The 20,869-nt window shown below is 50.3% G+C and overlaps 1 protein-coding gene across 5 annotated transcripts in view; it reads right to left on the bottom strand.

The window, feature by feature from the left end:
* Positions 1-20,869, bottom strand: part of WDR62 (WD repeat domain 62) — a gene marked incomplete at its 3' end in the record, with an annotated part of 45,522 nt that overhangs the window by 3,588 nt on the left and 21,065 nt on the right. For all 5 annotated transcript variants that reach the window (XM_082863254.1, XM_082863253.1, XM_082863256.1 and 2 more), the window contains 15 exons: positions 19,682-19,819; positions 17,846-18,024; positions 16,162-16,253; positions 14,495-14,620; positions 11,511-11,578; positions 11,310-11,431; positions 10,460-10,535; positions 9,566-9,677; positions 9,407-9,470; positions 8,678-8,803; positions 6,871-7,004; positions 4,643-4,695; positions 2,450-2,668; positions 503-630; positions 63-166 (listed from right to left, as the gene is read on the bottom strand). In XM_082863254.1, the coding sequence (XP_082719380.1) occupies positions 63-166; positions 503-630; positions 2,450-2,668; positions 4,643-4,695; positions 6,871-7,004; positions 8,678-8,803; positions 9,407-9,470; positions 9,566-9,677; positions 10,460-10,535; positions 11,310-11,431; positions 11,511-11,578; positions 14,495-14,620; positions 16,162-16,253; positions 17,846-18,024; positions 19,682-19,819 (1,741 nt within the window). The remainder of the gene's footprint in view (positions 1-62; positions 167-502; positions 631-2,449; positions 2,669-4,642; positions 4,696-6,870; positions 7,005-8,677; positions 8,804-9,406; positions 9,471-9,565; positions 9,678-10,459; positions 10,536-11,309; positions 11,432-11,510; positions 11,579-14,494; positions 14,621-16,161; positions 16,254-17,845; positions 18,025-19,681; positions 19,820-20,869) is intronic.

Genomic DNA, 20,869 nt, shown 5'->3' with positions numbered 1-20,869 from the left:
CAGAAAGGGACCTGGCCACATGAACAGACTACTGCAGGGTGTACTGCCTGGTGCTCACTCACCCTCAGGTGGCCTCTGGTCCTTCGAGTCAATGGAGGGGGCCCTGAGGTAGGAGTCACCTTGCTGGTCTCCTGGCGCCCTCTCTACTTCTTCTGCACAGTACTTGCTGCAGTGCCCGTGGGCGTGGGGTGAGGGAATGATAATGTACTGGTTAGTAAACAAGTGGCCCCCACCCAGAACGCCTAGACATCTGCACCTGCTCCTGCTGGGAGTACAGCCTCACCTCTCCTGCCGCCTCCAGAGGCCCCTGCACCTTCTCCTGGAGCCAGGAAGACAGGCTGCAGCAGAAGCTGCAGGGCTGGGCTCCTGCACCATCTGGGCTTCACCCCCCGCCCGCCTCCCTCCCACAGGCCCACTGGGAGAGTGGTTCTTCCACGGTATACCTACCAGCTGACGCTTCCTCTCTCCAACTAAGGTTCCCATTGGTGCAAAAGACACCCACCTGTCTGTCCCTGTGACTGTCACCTCTGTCTCCAGGGGGTAGATGATGAGCTCGCTGGCCTCAGAAGACTCCCTCTGTAGGGGTGGTAAGGAGGGAGGCCCACAGCCATTGTCCTGGGGACTCTCTGACTGGGGGGGAAGACAGCACAGACATCAGAGGCAGCTGTGGCAACCAGGGCCCTCCCAAGCTGCTAGGTGTTCCGCCAACACCGACGGTAACGGTAAAGATGTAGGTAGTGATGGCAGCCCTCACTGCTGGATGCTCCCTGTGAGCCAGGGCCTGGGCTGGGGCCATGATGAGCTCACTCTGTGCTGCCCCTGCATTATCATCAGCCCCTTTACAGATAAGGAATAGGTATGGCTCGAACCCACTAAGAGTCTATTCATATGAAATTCAAGAACAGGCAAACCAATCCATGGTGAAAGAGGTCAGAATGCTGGTTACCAGGGCTTCCCTGGTGGCTCAGTGATTAAGAATCCGCCTGCCAATGCAGGGGACACGGGTTACAGCCCTGGTCCGGGAAGATCCCCCATGCCGCGGAGCAACTAAGCTGGGTGCCACAACTACTGAGCCTGCACTTTAGAGGCCGTGAGCCACAACTACTGAAGCCCGCGCGCCTAGAGCCCGTGCTCCGTAACAAGACGATCCACAGCAATGAGAAGCCTGTGCACCGCAACGAGGAGTAGCTCCCGCTCGCCGAATCTAGAGAAAGCCCGCGTGCAGCAACGAAGACTCAATGCAGCCAAAAAAAAAAAAAAAAAGAATGCTGGTTACCTCAGTGGGGTACTGATTGGAAGAGACACAAGGCGGTCCTCCAAGATCCCCTTCCAAGAGGTAGAAAATGCTCTATATTTTGACTTGGGTGGTGGATACATTGGTGTGTACACAGGTAGCAATTCATCAAACTATATATTTATGATTTATGCACATAACTATTTATATTATGCCACATAAGCAAACTTATATAATAGAATAAAAAAGAATTTTGTTTGAAAAATAATAGAATAAGAGCTAAAGTTGCTTCAGCACCTTTTAGGGCCCAGACCCTGTTTCTAGAACTGGATTACTGTAAAAGCCCCCTGTGCACTTTTTTTTTTATGACCATTTTTAAAAATGACCTTTTCTGAAATCTTTTCTTAGTCAGTTTTTTTTTTTTTAAATGGTTTTATTTATTTATTTATTTTTGCGGTACGCGGGCCTCTCACTGTTGTGGCCTCTCCCATTGCGGAGCACGGGCTCCGGACGCGCAGGCTCAGCGGCCATGGCTCAAGGGCCCAGCCGCTCCACGGCATGTGGGATCCTCCCGGACCGGGACACAAACCCGTGTCCCCTGCATCGGCAGGCGGACTCTCAACCGCTGCGCCACCAGGGAAGCCCCAGTCACCTTTCTTTTTAAAAAATATTTATTTATTTATTTGGCTGCGCCGGGTCTTAGTTGCCGCGTGCAGGATCTGTAGTTGCAGCATGCAGGCTCTTAGTTGCGGCATGACCAGGGATCGAACCCGGGCCCCCTGCATTGGGAGCACGGAGTCTTAACCACTGGACCGTCAGGGAAGTCTCTCTCTTTTTTTTTTTAAATGACCATATTGTTGAAAATCAAAGCCCAGAGAATCAAGCCTTGCTGCAGGTTACAGAGCCGGGAAGGGGTAGGTCCACGGCTCCACCTGCTCAAATGCCCCCAACTCAGGCACAGGCCTGCCCTCGGGCCCAAGCTCTTAACCCTCGAGCGACCCCATCTTTCCGCTTTCTGGTCTGCCCTGGGAAGTTTCACTGTGCACCAGGTCCGAGGCTCACCCTCCTGCCCTCTACCACCACATGTAACCCTTTCGCACCCCTGCAGTGGGACAGTCAGCTTTATCTTTAGAACGAGAGCACTGAGGCCCCAGGTCCTGCGCCGGCAGTCATGGTGCAGGGGCTGTAGGCCGGGCTGGGGCAGGCAGTCTATACCTCGCTCAGCAGGCCCGCCAGTCTCTGCGGCTCCACTGTATCTAGAACAGAATCCTCTAGGCTCTCGGGCTTCATGGGGGTAAAGTAGCAATCCAGGTCCCGGGCATCCAGGATGGTCTTGAGAGGCTCCTGGTCAGCCCGCTCCGCCCAGCGGCCATGTGGCTGGTAGCTGCGCTTGGCGTGGAAGGCCGAGCTGTCTGCCACATCATCATCTCCTAGCTGAGGGTGACAGGGGATGGTCAGGCAGCTAGCCAAGTGCTCACCAACTCCAGTGAGGGCCCGGGACACTGCATGGACCTGCATCCAGGCTCGTGGCTTTAAACATCAATCAGAAACAACTTCCAGATATTTGTTTCCAGCCTGAACCTTGTTCTTGAACTTTGTAAGTGCACATGTAACTGCTCCACATCTCCACATGGATGTTTAGTGATCTTTCAAAGCAAACATGTTGAAGACAACAACTGACCTTCCCCTTAAACCTATTCCTCCTAACGCCTTCCCTGTCTCAGTGATTCTTTGCAGCTGCTCAGGCCCCAAACCTTGAGGTTCTCCTTCATTCCTCTTATTCTGTCCCTCACACTTCCCATTGTATTTCTTCAACTCTGCCACCCAAACACATCCAAGATATGGCCACTTCTCTTCCACGGTCCCTAACCCTAACCCTGGTCCTGCCCACCACTGCCTCCTACCAAGACTTGCTTGAGAGACAGTGGAGGGTGGGTGCTTGACAACTTAGGCTCTGGAGCCAGCCTTCTAGGGTCGACCCCACCTCCACTAATTCCTAGCTTGACCCCAGATAAGTTACTTAACCTCTCTGGGCCTCAGTTCCCTATCTGTGAAATAACAGGGGATATGAAAAGCCCGTACATCCAGGAGGATTAAACAATACATATAAAAGACTCAATAGAACCTGTACAGAGTAAGTGTTCTGTGAATATTTGTTGGATGTAACTCCAATTGTAATATGCACTGATAAGGGAAAGCTTGGGGGCCTGAGAGAGTACAGTCACATGCCTGACCTGGTCAGCAGTGCAGGGGCTGATAACAGGGAGGATTTCCCTGAAGAGCTGACATTTAGGCTTTGATTTGAGGTCTGACATTGTCCCTGAAATAAACCCTTCAACCTGGGGTTTAGGATTCTGCTGCCAACTTCTAACCCACCAGCGCCTGGCCTGCCCCTCCCTTAATTAATGATCACTCATTCAATCCTACCTTCATCTTGGTCCCTCTCTTTCTCTCACATCCAGTTGTTTGGCTCCACTTTCAAAATCCATCCAGAATCCAACCACTTCTCCCCTCAGGTCCAGCCTCCAACCTCTCCTGCCAGGATTATCACAGCAGTCTCCTCCCTGGTCCCCCTGCTTGCCCCTCAAGGTCTGTTTTGCCCAGGCAGCCATAGGGACCTGTTAACGCCTGAGTTAGAACACGACTTTCCTTGGCTCAGAGCTCTCCCTCCTGTCCATCTCACTCAGCGCTACAGGGGAAGAAATAAGTGGAGAAGGACAATAAGGGGTGTTGAGGGGACACAGCAAGCCCACATGGTTCCTCACCACCTGGCCCCCACTGCCTCTCCGAGCCCTTCTCCCCCATTCTGCCCTCATTCACCCTCGACCCAGGCATCGGGCCTCCCTGCACTTCCTGGAACATGCTAATAAGCATGATCCTGCCTCACGGCCCTCACCCTTGCAGACTGGTCTCTCTGCCTGGAACATTCTTTCCCAGGATCTGTATTTCTCACTTGCTTTAATTCTGCTCAAATACGTGAAGTCCTCCTAGTGAAGCCTTTTCTTTTTACCCTAAAATTGTCACCACCCCCAACACTTTGTATTTTCCTTCTCAACTTTTTTGTCCTCCATAGCACTGATTCCCCAAACACTATATAATTTACCTGTTTAATGTGGCTATTGTCCTCCTCCCGAAGTAGAGAATGAGCCTGTGAAGGCAGAGATTTCATCTGCCCTGCTGATTGCTGTATCTAAGGGCCACAGCAAGGCCTAGCCCAGGGTAGGCACTCAGTAAATATGTGTTGCATGAAAGAAGGACTGTCTAAGCAGAGAGTGGAAGGATGACAGGGGTTCTCCAGGGAAAGGAGACATGTGGAGGGGAAAAGTGTTCCCAGAAGAATGAGGAACATGGAGGAGGGCACCCCTTCTTTGTCCGCTCCTAGGCGTCCCACTCTCCGGGCAGACTCACCAGACGCTTTGCCCAGAGTGGCAGCTTGCCGTTGGTCAGCAGGCACCGAGGATCTGGAGAGACACATGGAATGCATGCAAAGAGAATAAGCAACCCAAGAGACAACGGGTAACATAAACAGCAGTTCTCCAGAGACAACACAGGAAACGACAGACATCCGAAGATGGTCAACCTCACTAACTGTCAGGGAAGTGCGAATTTAAACAATGGGATATAATGTTTTACCCTAAGACTGACCAAAATTAAAATGCTTCAAACTATCAAATGTTGGCAAAAGTGTGGGGAAACAGAGGGCTTAACACTGACTGCTGGGTGGGGCAGTAACTGGATTTGGAGGGCCGCTGGGGTTCTCTTTTAAAATAAAAAGTATATCCGACTTCCCTGGCAGTCCAGTGGTTAAGACTCTGTGCTCCCAATGCAGGAGGCATGGGTTCAATCCCTGGTTGGGGAATAAAAATCCCATATGCCACATGGCACAGCCAAAAAAATAAAACAAATGTTAAAAAAAAAAAAGTGTATTAACCCCAGGATTTAGCAATGCCAGTCCTCGGCCTGAGGCCAAGGAGTGGTCAGCACAGCCTCATTCACAACAGTGTAAAGTTAGAAAACACACAAGTGCCCACCCAGAGCAAAATCACTGGTTATGCTTCTGGTTAAAAGAGGGAGGCCTCTGTTTTGTATTCACCAACCTACAGGTCAGTAAGATAGTTTTGAGAAGAAAAAGATACAGAATGATATCTGCAGTATAATACGATTTGTGGACACAGATGTTTCCTATGGATATGCACACGTGTATATTAATGTTCAGGAAAAGGCCTATAAGGGTTCACACCAAACTCATCAAAGTGGCCACCTGGGAGAGGACGCTGAATTGGATGTGTGGGTGGTGACAAAGAGAATGAACTTACTCTCTATTTGATTGTTTCCCAAGGCTGAATCCTCACACTGCTGTTGCCTACTAGTCAGCCATCCAGTTGGCCCCTGCCTGTTTCCTCCTTCTTGGCAGCCCACTACCCTCACTAAGAGCACCCAGTGCTGGTCACTGTTCCCAGCCTCTCTCACAGCTGGAGCAATCATGGCCAATGGGACCTGTGAGAAGCCTGCAGGGGCTTCTGGGAAAGAGTTTCCTCTGTACAGGAGATTCCAGGAGGGAATGTCCTCTTTCAACCATGTCTCTGAGGACACAGTGGGGGAAGGGGAAGCTGGGACAAAGTGAGAGAGTAGCACTGACACATATAAGCTACCAAATGTAAAATGGAAGGCTAGTGGGAAGCTGCTGCGTAGCACAGGGAGATCAGCTCAGTGCTTTGTGATGACCTAGAGGGGTGGGATAGGGAGGGTGGGAGGGAGGGAGGCTCAAGAGGGAGGGGATATGGGGATATATGTATACATATAGCTGATTCACTTTGTTGTACAGCAGAAACTAACACAACACTGTAAAGCAATTATACTCCAATAAAGATGTAAAAAAAAATGTCTCTGATTCCTGGAACTTAAGCAGCCATCTTGTAACATGGGTCTAAGCCAAGGCGATATGCAGAGGGGCAGAAATTTATAGAGCGCCTGGCCTCTCATAAAGTCGCTTAGCTACCACTCTCCCTTCTGCCTGAACAAGAGAATCTGGTCTGTTTTCTGGTGAACATCACCCTGTTTTACCCCTGGGACACCCCCTTACACCCACCCGTCGCCTTTGGTCAGGTGGTTCAAGTGGAGCTGACTAAAGCCTCCTACCCTCAGGGATGACCACATGACTCAGGCCTGGCCAATCACAGTGACTCAGAAATGGGCAGGTGACTCACAGCAGGAACATGAGTCATGAACACAGGACTTTGAGCTATTAGGAAAGAAGTGCTCTCTTTTCTAGAATGTTATAACCTTGAGCTGCTGGGGATACTTTGCCCCTTGTACAGGGAGATTCTGCCTGAGAGCAAAGTCAACATGGAGAAAAGCAGAGCCAGGAGACAGAGATACATCTATTTCTTTAACATCACCTGACTACCTGGATCCAGCCATGCCTGAACCAATACTCTCAAATTTTCATTTACAAGAACCAATAAATTCTCTTTCCAAATTAAGCCAGTGAGAGTCTAGGTGCTATTACCCTGAAAAAGTCCTGACTGATATGATTACTGAGCTTCAATATGTGCCAGGCTGTGAAAACAGAGTAGTGGCCAAAACCCAGCAACGATCCCTACACTGAGAGGTCAAAATAGGGCCCCTTTCCCAACCTGGATCCAAACTCTCTTTCGACGGTGTCTTTAGTAACTCTTCAGGTTCACATTCTTCCTCCAGCTTATCCTCCGTCTGCTCTCCAGGGCTTAGGGAGCAAATCTCGTTGGGCATGGATGCATATGTCTCCTGCCTGAAGCCAGGAAAAAGGACAGCAAGGAGAGAAACATAGGTAAATGGGGTGGTAGAGGGGACCTGCCTAGGGCTGGGCCCTGTGCTGGGGTCCATGTGAACATACTCTTGGCTTCTGGTCAAGACGGTGCTGGAAGGTCTCACCTGCCACACCCCCTCTGCTAGAAACATACTGCCACAAAAAATGAGATGTAACAAAGGCTGGGCTCAAGAAATACGACAAACTCTTCAAGGGCCACAGCAATGGAACAAAAAGCAAAGCAGATGATAGTAGGGCATGAGTCCTGAGCTGCTGGCTTCTGTTCTAGGAAGTGGGGTTAGCAATGAGGTTCTAGCTCCACAAGCCAAAGAGTTGCCCACTCTCTTGGTGCCTAGATCTGCATTACCTCAAGATCACTGCAAAATAGATGGTCCATGTCAGGCCTGGTCCCCGTGGGGAAGCAATGCAAAGCCTCAAGACACAGAGAGAGAGATAGGGACAGCTCCGGAGGCGGAAGAGAAGAAAATCCAAAACCTCCCACTCCAACTGAAACTTCCAAACCAAAATCCCAAATCAAAAACCAGAACAGGAATTCACTCCAAATAAAACTGGTCTTGCAACATAAAGACTTAAGAAATATGTTTAGGAAACTCAAAGATATAAGTGAAGGAATAACTTACATTAAAAGATTAAGAAGGGCTTCCCTGGTGGCGCAGTGGTTGAGAATCTGCCTGCTAATGCAGGGGACACGGGTTCGAGCCCTGGTCTGGGAAGATCCCACATGCCGCGGAGCAACTAGGCCCGTGAGCCACAACTACTGAGCCTGCGTGTCTGGAGCCTGTGCTCCACAACAAGAGAGGCCGCGATAGTGAGAGGCCCGCGCACCGCGATGAAGAGTGGCTCCTGCTTGCCACACTAGAGAAAGCCCTTTCACAGAAACGAAGACCCAACACAGCAAAAATAAATAAATTAATAAACTCCTACCCCCAACATCTTAAAAAAAAAAAAAGATTAAGATAGGACTTCACTGGTGGCACAGTGGTTAAGAATCTGCCTGCCAATGCTGGGGACACGGGTTCAAGCCCTGGTTCAGGAAGATCCCACATACCGCAGAGCAACTAAGCCCGTGCGCCACAACTACTGAGCCCGTGTGCCACAACTACTGAAGCCCGCACACCGAGAGCCCATGCTGTGCAACGAGAAGCCACCGCAGTGAGAAGCCCGCGCACTGCAACGATGAGTAGCCCCAGCTCGTCGCAACTAGAGAAAGCCCGTGTGCGGCAATGAAGACCCAACGCAGCCAAAGATTAAAAACAAACAAAAAAAATACCTTAAAAAAAAAAAAGATTAAGAAGACATCTCTGCTCCACTGGACCCTTCTCTGATCTCCTCCCTCCCCACCATGGGCTGGGTGGGCTGGGTCTGGGGCCTCCTCTGGCCCCCACAGCCCCCTGGGGCTTCCCACCAGAGTGCTCCTGGGCTCTCCAAGCACTTTTGCTTTTACACTTCAAAACCCTTCTCATATGCATTATTGTAACTTCCTATTCAAAGTACATCTCCCCTTCTAGGCCCCGAGGGCACAGAGGGCAGGGCCGGGGGCTGTCTGGGCCATGGTTGCTTCCCTAGCCTCACTGCTCACGGGGCCCAGGGCAGGAAGACATCCCTCTGGTGAATGGACAGGTGGCTGCCAGGACCTGGGGTAGCTGCTCCAGTTCCTGCCCTTCGTGTTCTCCTGCTGCTGCTCACGGTGGTCAATCTCCAGCAAGTGCTGCTTCATGCAGCTGGTGATCTCCGGGCCCAAGCGCCAGATGAACACGCAGCTGCAGAGGCCAAGGAGGGATGTGGAAGAGGGAGGAACAGTGAATATGGAAGCCATCTGACCCCAGAGCCACCTGGTTCATCACTGCCAAGACCTTATTTCCTGGCCCGGAAAACAACCCTCATCAGCTTAGCACAGGGCTCCGGACCAAGTCAGGTCTACACCCTGGGAGGGGTCCAGGGCATCCCAGCAAACCAAGGCTGCTCTGAAGACCCTGAGACCCAAGGAAGGGGGCTGTGAGGAAGGAGTGTAGTATTGATAAACTGAGGAGAGCGTCAAAAGGGACTTCCTTGGATAACAACCATGTGCTAAGGAACTTATGTCATCTCATTTGACTCTCACCATACAATTTTCAAGGTAGATGGGGTCATCTCTCTTTTACAAAGTCAGAGAGGGGAAATATAAGTGGCAGAGCTGGATTTGAACTCAGGGCTGGGCACACACTATCCGAGAAGAGTAAGCTGGCATGCTCAGAGAGAGCTCTCTGCACAGGCAGGCTGTGGGCATGGGGTTCCGGTGTCTGAGCCCTTGCTCTCCCAGCAGGATAGGTCCCACCCACTCCCAGAGGGAGGCCCAGCCGGGGCAGCCTCCAGGCCTTTCCCACCTGTCTCCGGATACTGTGATCAAGTGACGACAATCATAGGTGAACTTCATGCCGGTGACGATTTCTGCAAGCAGAGCAGAGAAGCCGTGCTGGCCTTCTGAGCCAGAAGGCTGGGTTGGGGTAGGTGGGGAGGTGTCCCAAGCAAGGAGGCAAACCCACCTGAATGGCCAAACATCTTGGCAACGCACTCCCCGGAGTAAAAATCAATCACCGAGATGCTTTTGTCAGAGCAGCTTGTGGCCAGGAAGGTGCCTGAGGGGTCCACATGGACCTGCCGAGAAGAGGACCCACGTGACACTTGGGCTGCCTCCTTCTGGAATAGGCCTGGGTCTCAACACACAACCCCACTAACTGAGGAACGCCTTGTGCTGGGCGCTTGGCACATGGACTCAGGTAACCCTCACGACACACACCATGGTAGGCAGAAGCTCCTGCTCCCATTTCATAGGTGAAGAAATTACCAACCACAACAATGGTACTAATGGCAGCCAGGCCCTGTGCTAAGAGCTGTACGTGTGTGAACTTATTTCCCCCACAGAACCCTGTGATAGAGGCAATTTTTATTTGCATTTTACACATGATGAAACAGGTTCGAGACGAGATGACATTTGCCCAAGGTCACAGTCAGCCCGAGGCAGAGCTGTAAGAGGGTCTGACCCTGGAGCCTGAGCTCATAACTCCCCTAGTCCAGAGGCTCTTGAGAAGGTCCCCACCTCATCCTGGATAACATAGACAGGGGCAAGCCTGGAGAGGCCTCTCTGATTCCTCCCACCACTCTCTACTGCCACTCACAATGGAAGCCACTTAAATGTCCCCACGTGGGGAAGGATTCAGTAAGTAAAGGTAGAGCAGTCAGGGCCAGCCCTGGCTCCCAAGCACCCTTGGTCAGCCAGGCCTGAGTGGATGCTGGCCAGCGTGTGATCCTTTCATCCCTCTGATCAGGTGCCAAGGAGGACCCAGGTCTCCGGAGGCCCAGCAGGGCAGGAGACACACAGGGGGGCCTTGTGTGTGGGTGTCTGTGTACGGTTTTCACCCGGGGCCCCAGCTCCTCACCTTCAGCAGGGACCCTTCATCACCCTGGGAGCCCTTGTAGCACTTCTTCTGCTTCCCGTTCATGGTGTTGTAGACTCTGGGAAGGTGAGAGCAGAAGTGGCTAAAATGGCCCTGCCCACCACCCTCTCTTGCTCCCTTGTTCCAACCTTACCTGCTGCCCTCCTCTCCCCTGGAAGCCCCCAGTACCTCCTGTCCCCCACCCGATGCCTGGACTGAAACCCCGTATCAGGGAATGAGACCCTGTCTTGGGCTGAGGTCACAGAGGTTACGTCTTGGAGTGTCCACTGAGTTAACATCCATCTCCCTGCCACACAGCGAGCTGAGTGCCTGGCACCCAACTTGAGTGAGCAAATGAAGGAGATGGAGAACCTCTCTGCACATGCTTATTCCTCCACATCCTTCCCAGTTTAAGCTCAGATGTCCTCCCAGGGCCCCCAAAGCCCCTGGGCTCTCTGCATCCCAGCCCTGACCACTCTGTGCTGTCACTGTCTGGTCAGTCTGTCTTCTCCTCCACTGCACTGTGAGCTCCACGAAGACAGGGCCTGTGACTCCCCCACTGTCCCTCCCAGACAGGAGCTCAGGGAACGAGGATGAGTGAGTTTATGAGCCACATCAGCAGCTCTCAGTTGCCCCACACAGGCTCCTGAGATCTAGGAGAACCCTCTGTTTGACCTGGAGACTAGGCCTGGGTGAACCCAGCTCCTAAGAAACACCCACTGGGTCCCACCACTCCACCCAGCTTCTCAGGGACCAGGTGAGCAGGGGGAGGAAAGCAGAGCGCTCATGAGAAGACAGACCCAACCAGGCCCCACTTAGTCTGGCTGACTAAGAGTCCAGGGCAGTTCCTCACCTTACGTTGCGGTCCTGGCAGGCCACAGCCACGTACTTCTGGGTAATGTCAATGTCCATGTCATACAAGGTGGTCTTCTCTGCCACGTGGTGGGTACGAACAAAGTGTAGTCCATCTGAGGCCTGGCAGGGCAGGCAGGGCCTTCAGAGGATACCCCGACAAGCCCCCTACCCAGCTCCCAAGGAGGCTGCCCCACTCTACCTGCTGGGCACTGCGGAAGTAGATGCTCTTGTCTGCCCCACAGCTGATCATCTGGATGTCCTTGTGGCCTGGAGGAGGAAGCAGTGCCTTAGGCAGGGCTGGGCCACTGCTGGGCCCAACTGGGGCTGGGGATCCTAGCTAGGGAACTCTACTATAAGGGCACTCCGCTGGGGGTCAGAGAGGGTTTCCCGGAGGAGGTGAGGTAAGTGCCGGGTGCCGGTAGGACTCTGTAAACTGTGAGCTCTGTGTGAGGGGGGCACAGATGGCGCAGTGGGCAAGGCAGGAATCTGCAGAGCAAGAGCAGACAGGGAAACAGAAGCCAGGGACACAGCAGGGGCACCATGTTTAATTTGGGATTTGGAGAGGTGACTCTGGCCTCACAATGGAGGCGTCAGTGAAGCAGGGAGCAAGAGGAGACAGGCAGCCCACTGGGAGGCTCACACCATCAAGAAGGATCAGAGTATCCACACAGGGGCTTCCCTGGCGGTCCAATGGTTAGGACTCTGCACTTCCACTGCAGGGGGTACAGGCTCGATCCCTGGTCAGGGAACTAAGATCCCGCAAGCCATGCGGTGCAGCCAAAATAAAAAGGACTATCCACACAGACTTCGGGCCAGGTCCTGTGCCACATGTGCCTCCCCTTCCTGACTGTCACCAGCCACTTGTACAAATGTGAACCCAGGGGCTCAGAGTCACACAGCCCTTGTCCCAGGGTGCAGAGAGTCAAGATGGGGCCAGGGCTGGTCCCAGGCATTCTCTGGTTAAACACTGTGCTCTGAAGCCAGGCTTCCTCTCCGAGCCTCAGCTCCCGTCTGTTCAATAAGCCTGTATCAGCCACTGCCCCGTGGAGTGGTATGAAGCCCTTGGGACAGTGGTTGCTACCTGGTAAGCACAATCGATGTTCTTACTTTTATTCTTCTTTCTTTATAGAATAAGAATAATCACAGCACAAATACCTTGCAGAGTTGTGGTGAGGATGAAGAGACAGAACAAATATAAAACATGTACAACCTTGGTACAATAGACACTGCTCCTTCATGACAGGACATTTGAGAGCACCCAGGCCCGACATACAAGTTAAGATGTTACTCGAGCAGAAGTCACTGGTTTATAGAAGGGAACGAGTCCTATGTTGGCGAGGAATCCAGAGGGGGCCTGCAAGTTACTACTGGTAATGTTTTGCTTCTTAACCTGGGGTGGTAAGTCCAAGTATTTAGCAATATTAGGACTAGGACCAATCAGAACAGTTGCTGGCTATAAACAATGGGTGTGTCTAGTTCAGACCTACTGACTATGAGCCTTGATGTGGATATTCATTGTATTATTCTGTAAACTATTCACAGATTTTTCTGTTCACTTTTTTGGATATATGTTTCATAGAAAAGAATTAAGAGACTGATTCATTCTTTAGCTGGATAGCTTCAGACAGTTTCCGACTGGCTGGTGCCCAGTTTATATGAACTATCAATGTTTTGAGTGTAACGCCCAGTTGAGTCAGCCCAGCCAGAGCAGGGCTCACAGGACTGGTTTTAGGATGTGCATCCTCTCAGACCGGCTGGGGCTTTAACAGAGGCCCATGCCTTCAGAAGGTGACCTAAAGGACCGACTCCTGGGCCACCCCCTTGGCCAGTTATCACCTCTCCTGGATCCAGACCATTCATTAAAGGTGAGGTCACTGCTGGCCAAACTGCTAGATTTACCAATCTATTCTAACTACCTGTACCCTGTGGAATGGGATGGTCTGAACAGTTTTTTACAGGTGTCTGAGAAGTTTGAGCTGATCAGCTTTTGTCAGGTCCTCATCAAGACATAGCAAACGTGTTAACCTGTTTTTGCCCAGCTCCCGACCACCTGAGTTAGACAGAGACAGGGCAGAAAGTGGGGAAGACCAAGGACATTAATACGTTCTCAGCCACAAGATTATATGTACAAAACACTTCATAGTCAAGAACTTGGAGTCAGTGGACGTATTCCCTCCATGAATGGATTCTTCTTGAATATAGTTTTGAACATGTTCTTGGGTTCTGATCAGTTAAACCCCCACAGGGCCTACTTCCCCTCCTCTTGGAATCCCTTAGGGCCAGGGATCTCCGTACTGGATCTTTCGAGTCTTGGAGGGATCCCTTCAACTGCCTGGTTGAGCGAGGGCTATAAAGAAGGACAGCCTTATGCAAAATACCAGGCCTGCACCTACTGGCTGTGTGATTCTGGCTGTAAAGTAAGGTAACTGCTGGGGCAGTGCAAGGATCACATCACCCAGCACAGCATTAGTCTCCAGCAATTGTCACCGTCATCTATTTTTCAGCCAAGGTCACCCAAACCCATTCCACCTTGGACTGGCATTCTGATTTCTTTCTGTGGACTAGCACTCACCTAATGTCAGTCCTCCTGGATCAGGGGTGGAGGCAGGTGGAGGCTGGGGGCACACGAGTCACACCCAGCCCAAGAGGATACTCCAAAGCTTTGGCACCAATAACTGTTCTGGAAAGGGCAGGTGCCTCAAGCCAGCACAAGGTAAGTCAGCTACCAATTTCTGCCAAAATTGACAGGAAGAGGGGAAATCTCTTTCCAGTGGCACAGTGACCACTGAAATCCTGCCCACGAGAGAAAGGCACAGCTGACAGAGGGAGAGAGTCCAGGTAACTTTAAAAAATTCAACCTTTGGGGACTTCCCTAGTGGTCCAGTGGTTAAGACTCTGTGCTTCCACTGCAGGGGGCACGGGCTCAATCCTTGGTCCGGGAACTAAGATCCTGCATGCCACGTGGAGCGGCCAAAATAAACGATACTCCAAAAGCATTAAAAAAAATTAGTCTAAAAAAATTTTTTAAATAAATAAATAAAAATGCAATCTTTGGATCCAGCTGTGCCTGAATCCAGAGCTTGCCTCTCCCTTTTTTCTCTAAGCTAAAGGTGGCTTTCGCTGTTACGTGCAGTCAAAGGAGCCCATCTAATGAGGCACAGGACGCAGAAGGAAAGGGCTCACCAGCAAACTTGATGGCTGTGATGGAGGAGGAATGGTCATCCAGGGTCTGCTCCAGGTTGTAGTTCTTCTCCACGTTCAGCACGTGGATCAGTCGGTCCCGACTGGCTGAGGCCAGCAAGCTCAACCCTGTGGATGGAAAGGGCGCCACTGGGTCTCTGGGAGGCTGCTTGATAGCTTGGCCTCCCAGACAGCAGTGTGACCGAGCTTTCCTGGCCTTGAAGAAGGAGTTCGGTTTCTTAACTGCAGTCAACTTGCCACAAACCCGGAAAGGGGCCACTCCCCCACTCTGTGCAGTCTTTCCCCAGAGCCCCAAACCCTGGCATTTCACATCCCTTGCCACCAGCTCCTGCAGGATGAATCTTGATGTACACGTGGACACTCCTCCACTTGTGCCCACACCAGACATTCCAGCAGAGCCCAGCATTCCTCCCTACCAAGTCCAGCTACTTGGCAGCCACGTGAGGCCCTGCCAACTTCTCAACCTCCCCAAAACACTGCCCCCTCACTCTCTGAGCTCTGGCTACACGAGCCTCATCTAGGCCCTACTGACCACATGCTGCCACCTTTCCTTCAGCCACTGGACCTTCGTGCTGGCCCCCTCAGACAGTGCCTAGCCGGGACACCTGCTATGTCTGAGGCCTAACACATGACCTGAGGTGGAGGGGAGCTCGGGAGAGGTGTACTGAATGAAAAGAAATTTAAAGAAAATTTGGTGGGGCAGAGGGTGTGGGGGAAGGAAGAGCATGGGAAAGAACATTAACATTATCAGGACAGAACTCCACCTACATTATATTCCTGCCAAAAACGTATCATCGGAATCAAATCATGAGGAGAACAACAAACCCAAATTGAAGGAAATTCTATAAAATGACTGATCTATATTCTGCAGAAAGCCAAAGTCATAAAGACAAATTAAATAAGGCTGTGGAAATATTCCAAAACAAAGGTGACAGGAGAGCCACAACAACTGAAATGTGAACCTGGACTGGAAAAACAAAGGTGCTATAAAGGACAGCATTGGGACAACTGGCAAAATGTGAATAAGAACCCCAGACAGCTGACAGATTTGATAAGATGCACATTTGATAAGTGCACTGTGGTCATGTAAATAGATGTCCCCGTTCCAAGGAAATGCTCACAGAAGCATTTAAGGGTGAAAGCACAGCATGCCTGCAACTTACTCTCAAGTAGTTCAGCAAATAATAATAATAATAATAATATACACGCTTTAATAATAATAATACACATGCTATTATTTTATTACAAGTGTATATATACACAGGTGCACAAATACATAGAAATGGAAAGAGGGGAAGCAGATAATTCTGTCACAGGTCAGACAAGATTTAAAAGAAAAAACTTGGGGAGCCTGGGTGAAGAGGCTACAGATATTCATTATAATATTCTTGCAATTTTTCTGTAAGCGTCAAACTTTTTCCAAAGAATATGTTTGACTATTGATCTATCTTTATCTTCTCCAGCAGAGGAGGAGCTCATTCATATATTCACTCATTCAACCTTCACCTCTTTAGCCTGAGCTCTGTTCGGGGCACTGGGGACCAGGGTAAACAAGTCGAGTCTTGCCCTGTCATTTACGGTCCCACCAGACACCAACTACTCCTCCCTGTGGCTCTGCCAGGCAGGCTGCTCCCCTGCCATGGGCTCACCTGTCTCAGGCTTGGAGTACTCCAGGCACAGCACCTCAGCATCATGGGCCTCCACCTTGACCAGCTCGTCCATGAAGTGCAGCTCGTGGATCCTGAGAGATACACACTGCCTGCTGTACCCTGCCTGGCGCCCCCACCCCTCAGCTCCAGGTGCTCTGCCACTACTAGAAAAGGTCAGAGCAGCCAGGTAGGTGACGTGGAGAACACCCTACCCTGGCCAAGTAGTCTACAGGTGCCCAACCAGTTTCTCATCTAAAAACCTGCCAAGCCTGCGAGAACCTCAGCGGGCACCCCGCCCCTTCTGGTTCCATGGGTAACACCTCGGATGGTCTTCTGGGGGAACAAAGGTTAGGGTAGGGATATATCAGAGGTGATTCCTGGGGCTGGGGCAGGGGTCAGAGGTCATACTCAAGGATAGGACCCATGGGTGGGAACATTTGATTCCAATCTCTCATTCTTTTTTTTTTTCTTTTTTCTGGTTGCACTCTGTGGCTTGTAGGATCTTAGTTCCCTGACCAGGAATTGAACCCAGGCCCTCAGCAGTGAAAGCATGGAGTCCTAACCACTGGACCCCCAGGGAACTCCCTCTCATTCTTAAAGAGTCTCAGATCCAGACTTTCCTCACATTCTTGCCAAATGAAATCAGACAACAGGTCATCCAGGACTGAAATAAGAAACAATAATTCCAGCTTCTCCACTCTCTACCCGTGTGACCTTAGCCAAGCCACTTGGCCTCTCTTTCCTCAGGGAACCCATCTGAAAGTGGAGTGAATAACAGCACCTACGCCAGAGGGTCGGTGAGAGGATTAAATCAGTCAATACCCATGGTACTCAGGCCAGCGGCCAGCCTGGGGGAAGATCGCTATGCCCATGTTACCTCTCCTCACTGTTTTCACCATTCACAGCCAAGTGCTGTCAACGGGAGCAGCCCCCTGACACGTTCAGTTTGCCTCATGCAGTGAGTGACATCACAACAGTTGCCAACATTTAAAAACCATGGAATTTCACAGAAAAAGTCTGCAATTTATGTTCTTCTTAGACAATGGGAAGATATGACAACTTGGAGGCTATACTACTGGTGCTGCGTGGTGGCTGCCCCGTTATGGGGCACATGCTCTCCAGTGCCCCAGTCCCTCCCATTCTGCAACAGCTCCACTACCCAGGGGGTCATAGCTGACATTCGCCACCTTAAACCTGATCCCTGTGACAGGACTCATATTCTGTCAGCACCTATTGGGCCTGTCACATCTTGAAAAACCTCTGCAGGGTGGTAAACAGCCCGAGCCCTCAGATGTCCCATCCTCTGGTCCCTCTCTCAGGGCCACCAGAAATGCCAAGCTCCAGCTGGCATCTTCTCTGATGGTTCAGCAGTGGTACCATGTGGCTGAGAAGGTGTCACCATGCCCGAGAGTCATGCAAGTTTGCCTGTCCACCCTGCAGGCAGAGTTCACATGGCCCAGCTGCTGAGGCCCCGGTAGCTACCCTGATCTACCCTGAGTTAGCCCTTCTGGAAGCCCCTTCTCAGCTTATGTTCCCAGGGGTGGCTGGCTACCAGATTGCTACTCACAGTCCCTCATTCCCAACAGGCAGCTGGAGGTGCCAAGGCCAGGGCTCCTCCCCACTGCCCTTAGTACCTGAGCCCAAGCTGGGAGATGTACACTAGACAACGCCAGGGCCCACTTGCCTCAGATTTCCACTTCGGTCGCCTGAAGCCAAGTGTTGGCCATCAGGACTGACCTGCATGACTCGTACCCCAGCTTTCATGTCCACAGGCATCCCATTCTCACTCCCCCGGTCTGGGAAGTGTGACATGTTCTGCAGGTGCTGGATGTCATTCTCCACATACACAACCTTCAGCAGGGTCTGCAAGCGGGAAAGGACTTAGGTCAGTGCTATGAGAAGCTCTGGAGCACCTCCGCAATTTTTTCTCTTGATAGTCTCCCATTCTTCATTAGTAACAGAATTCCAATTCTGACCTGGGAGCTTCACCACTCAGAATAATAACTATGTTTCCCAGACTCCCTTGCATCTAGATGAAGCTGTGTCAATAAATTCTGGTCAATGAGGTGTAAAGCAAGTAAAAACTCTTCTGCTTCTTTCCCACTATCCTGCTGCCTGGAACTTGGATGTGATGACTGGAGCACCAGCAGCCATCCTGGACCACGATGACCAGGGCCACTCCTTCAAAATGGGCAGAGTGGAGAGCTGGACAGCTCTTGGGTCTCTAAGGGCTTCCTACAGCTGCCAAAACAGCCTGGACTAGTTACCTCTAGACTATTTTTACAAGTCAGAAAATCAAACTTTTACCTCGCTTCGGGTTTTTCTATTGTGTGCAACCAAATATAACATGGTTATCACAGATGCAGAAGAGAAGATGGTAGTATGGCAGGGGGACGTGGGGCGCTGGTGAGGGGAGTTGTAAAGGAGCATTTGCTATACACACTCTGCATTAAGAGCTTTTTTTGTTCCAGCCACACTAACCTCTTTTGGGCTTTCCAACTCATCAAGCTCTTTGCAGCCATAAGGCCTTTGTCCCTTGGTGTAGAACACTCTCTCCTCCCCTCTTTACTCCTCCCAATCCTCCATATCTCAGTTCAGTTATCTCCTCCTCCAGGAGGCTGCCCCTAATGCCACAGATAAAATCAGATGACTGATTTTAGATATATCTTACTCACACCTTACAACTTTCTTTCATGGTGCTTATTATGCTTGTGATTATATCATAATTTGTGCAGTTATTGGCTGGCTGCCTCCCCCTACTAGACTGTAGGTGTCACGGGGCCAGGAGAAGGGTCTGCCTTAGTCACTGATATGTCCCCAGCATGCAGCACAGCACCTAGCACTGACCTTAATAACTATCTGTAGAATCAGTGAATGCATGATTCAGGCCTCAGCTCCTCAGAGAAGCTCCTTCACTGACCTAGCAACACCAACCATTTCTTCAGTAAAGTGTTTCTCCCCAGCCTCTCATCATGGCTCTCTTTGGGATCCTGCCAGCACCTCCACCTCAGGCTTCACCGCGTGGCAGCTAGCTAGACAGTAGACACCCCTGCCTGGTTTGGCCCATCAGGTGCTCTCCCAGGGAGTTCTAACTCAAGACTTGGGGAGCAATTTCTTCTTTGTTGAGTATGTCGGGTTGCCTGGAGTGGCTGTGTCCACACACACCGAGACAGCAGGAGCTGAGTGGTAAAGAAAAGCAGAGAGGACCACAACCAAGACCCGACACAGCCAAAAATAAAATAAATAAATAAATAAATAAATAAATAAATAAATAAATATATATATATATATATTTTTTTTTTTAAAAAGCAGACAGGAAAGACCATGTAACCTAGAAAGAAAGAGAGGGAGAGAGAGAGAAATGAGATAGGAGACAGAGAGTGACCAGCCTTGGTTCCTGGTTCCTGTCCCTAGTGAAGTTTAACACTGAGGTTCCATAAAACTCCCTCCTACCCCCCTATCCTAGATTCAAGCAGGCCTTTGTTCCTCCTAAAAGATGGTTCACAATGAAGCCCCTTACATTACTGAAGATGTTCTTCTGCCAGTGAGAGTCAGGGCTGCCGTCCATGTTCCAGAAGCGGATGGTATTGTCTGAGGAACAAGTCAGAAAAGATCCTGATGGCAGACAAGCTCTCTGATCTTCAAACTCAGGATACACCTACAGTCCCCAGAGAACAAGGCAAAGGAGATTCATTACAAGCACTTCAATGACAGCACTATGATATACTATTGCATGGTGAAATAAAAGTAAGTTGCAGATAAACAGCCTTAGTGTAACGCCTTGCAAGAAAAAAAAGACACAAAATGCTACCATATATTACCATGCCCCATCTTCAGTCCAGTCCATAAAACATCCCCACAAATCAATTTCTAAGGAAAATGGGTAGCGCAAATCACTAAGCACAAAAGGAAACAAGGTACCACGAGCAAGCAGCAGAAACAACAGAGTCTAGCTTCAAATACTGGAATTATCTAACAGACTCTAAAATAACTATGTTTACTATGTTTAAAGAAATAAAAGAACTCTGACAAGATTAAAAGTATGAGTAGCCAACCAGAAACTATAAAGAACAACCAAGCAGAGCTGAAAAGGAACAAAATAGAACTACTCCTAGAAATGAAAAATAAAACATATTAAAAACCAAAGATTTGACACAGTTGAAAAGAAAATTAACTGAATTGAAAGAACTAAAGACGTTATTCAGAATGCAACTCAGAGAGACAAAGAGATAACATATAAAGAAATTTCAAAATATGGAAGCCTGGATTCTGAGATGATGATGACAGCAGCATCACAGATTTTTAATTCAGAATTCCCACGTGAAAAAGAGAAACCTGAAAGCAAAACCAAAACCCCATGGACAATATTTATAACAAAAGTAGGTGAACAATATATTCTCATAACTCCCCAAATACAAGCAGGTAGGAACAAACTACCTCCAGTCATAAGACCTACATGTTCTCAACATGTATATGGGAGAAAGCAGAGAGGAGCAATGAGGTATTCTAACCTCAAAGTAGCCAGCAGGTATTCACTGGAAAGCACAACTGGCCAAACTGAACAGTAGTTGAACTTGGCAGGGTGGGGGTGGGGGGTCATCCACTCCAATAGTGGTTGAGTGCAGGGCTCAGCAGTAAGGCCTGAAGGGGCTGGAGAAATCAAGGCCTGGTGAGCTCTCAAAACTAACCTACCAGGGCTCCTTTCAGG

Source organism: Leucopleurus acutus (assembly GCF_964270905.1).
Source record: "Leucopleurus acutus genome assembly, chromosome: 20".
In the NCBI taxonomy this organism is placed as follows: Eukaryota; Metazoa; Chordata; class Mammalia; order Artiodactyla; family Delphinidae; genus Leucopleurus; species Leucopleurus acutus.
Note: the sequence above shows the minus strand (reverse complement) of the source record. Positions and strands in the feature narration are given on the sequence as shown.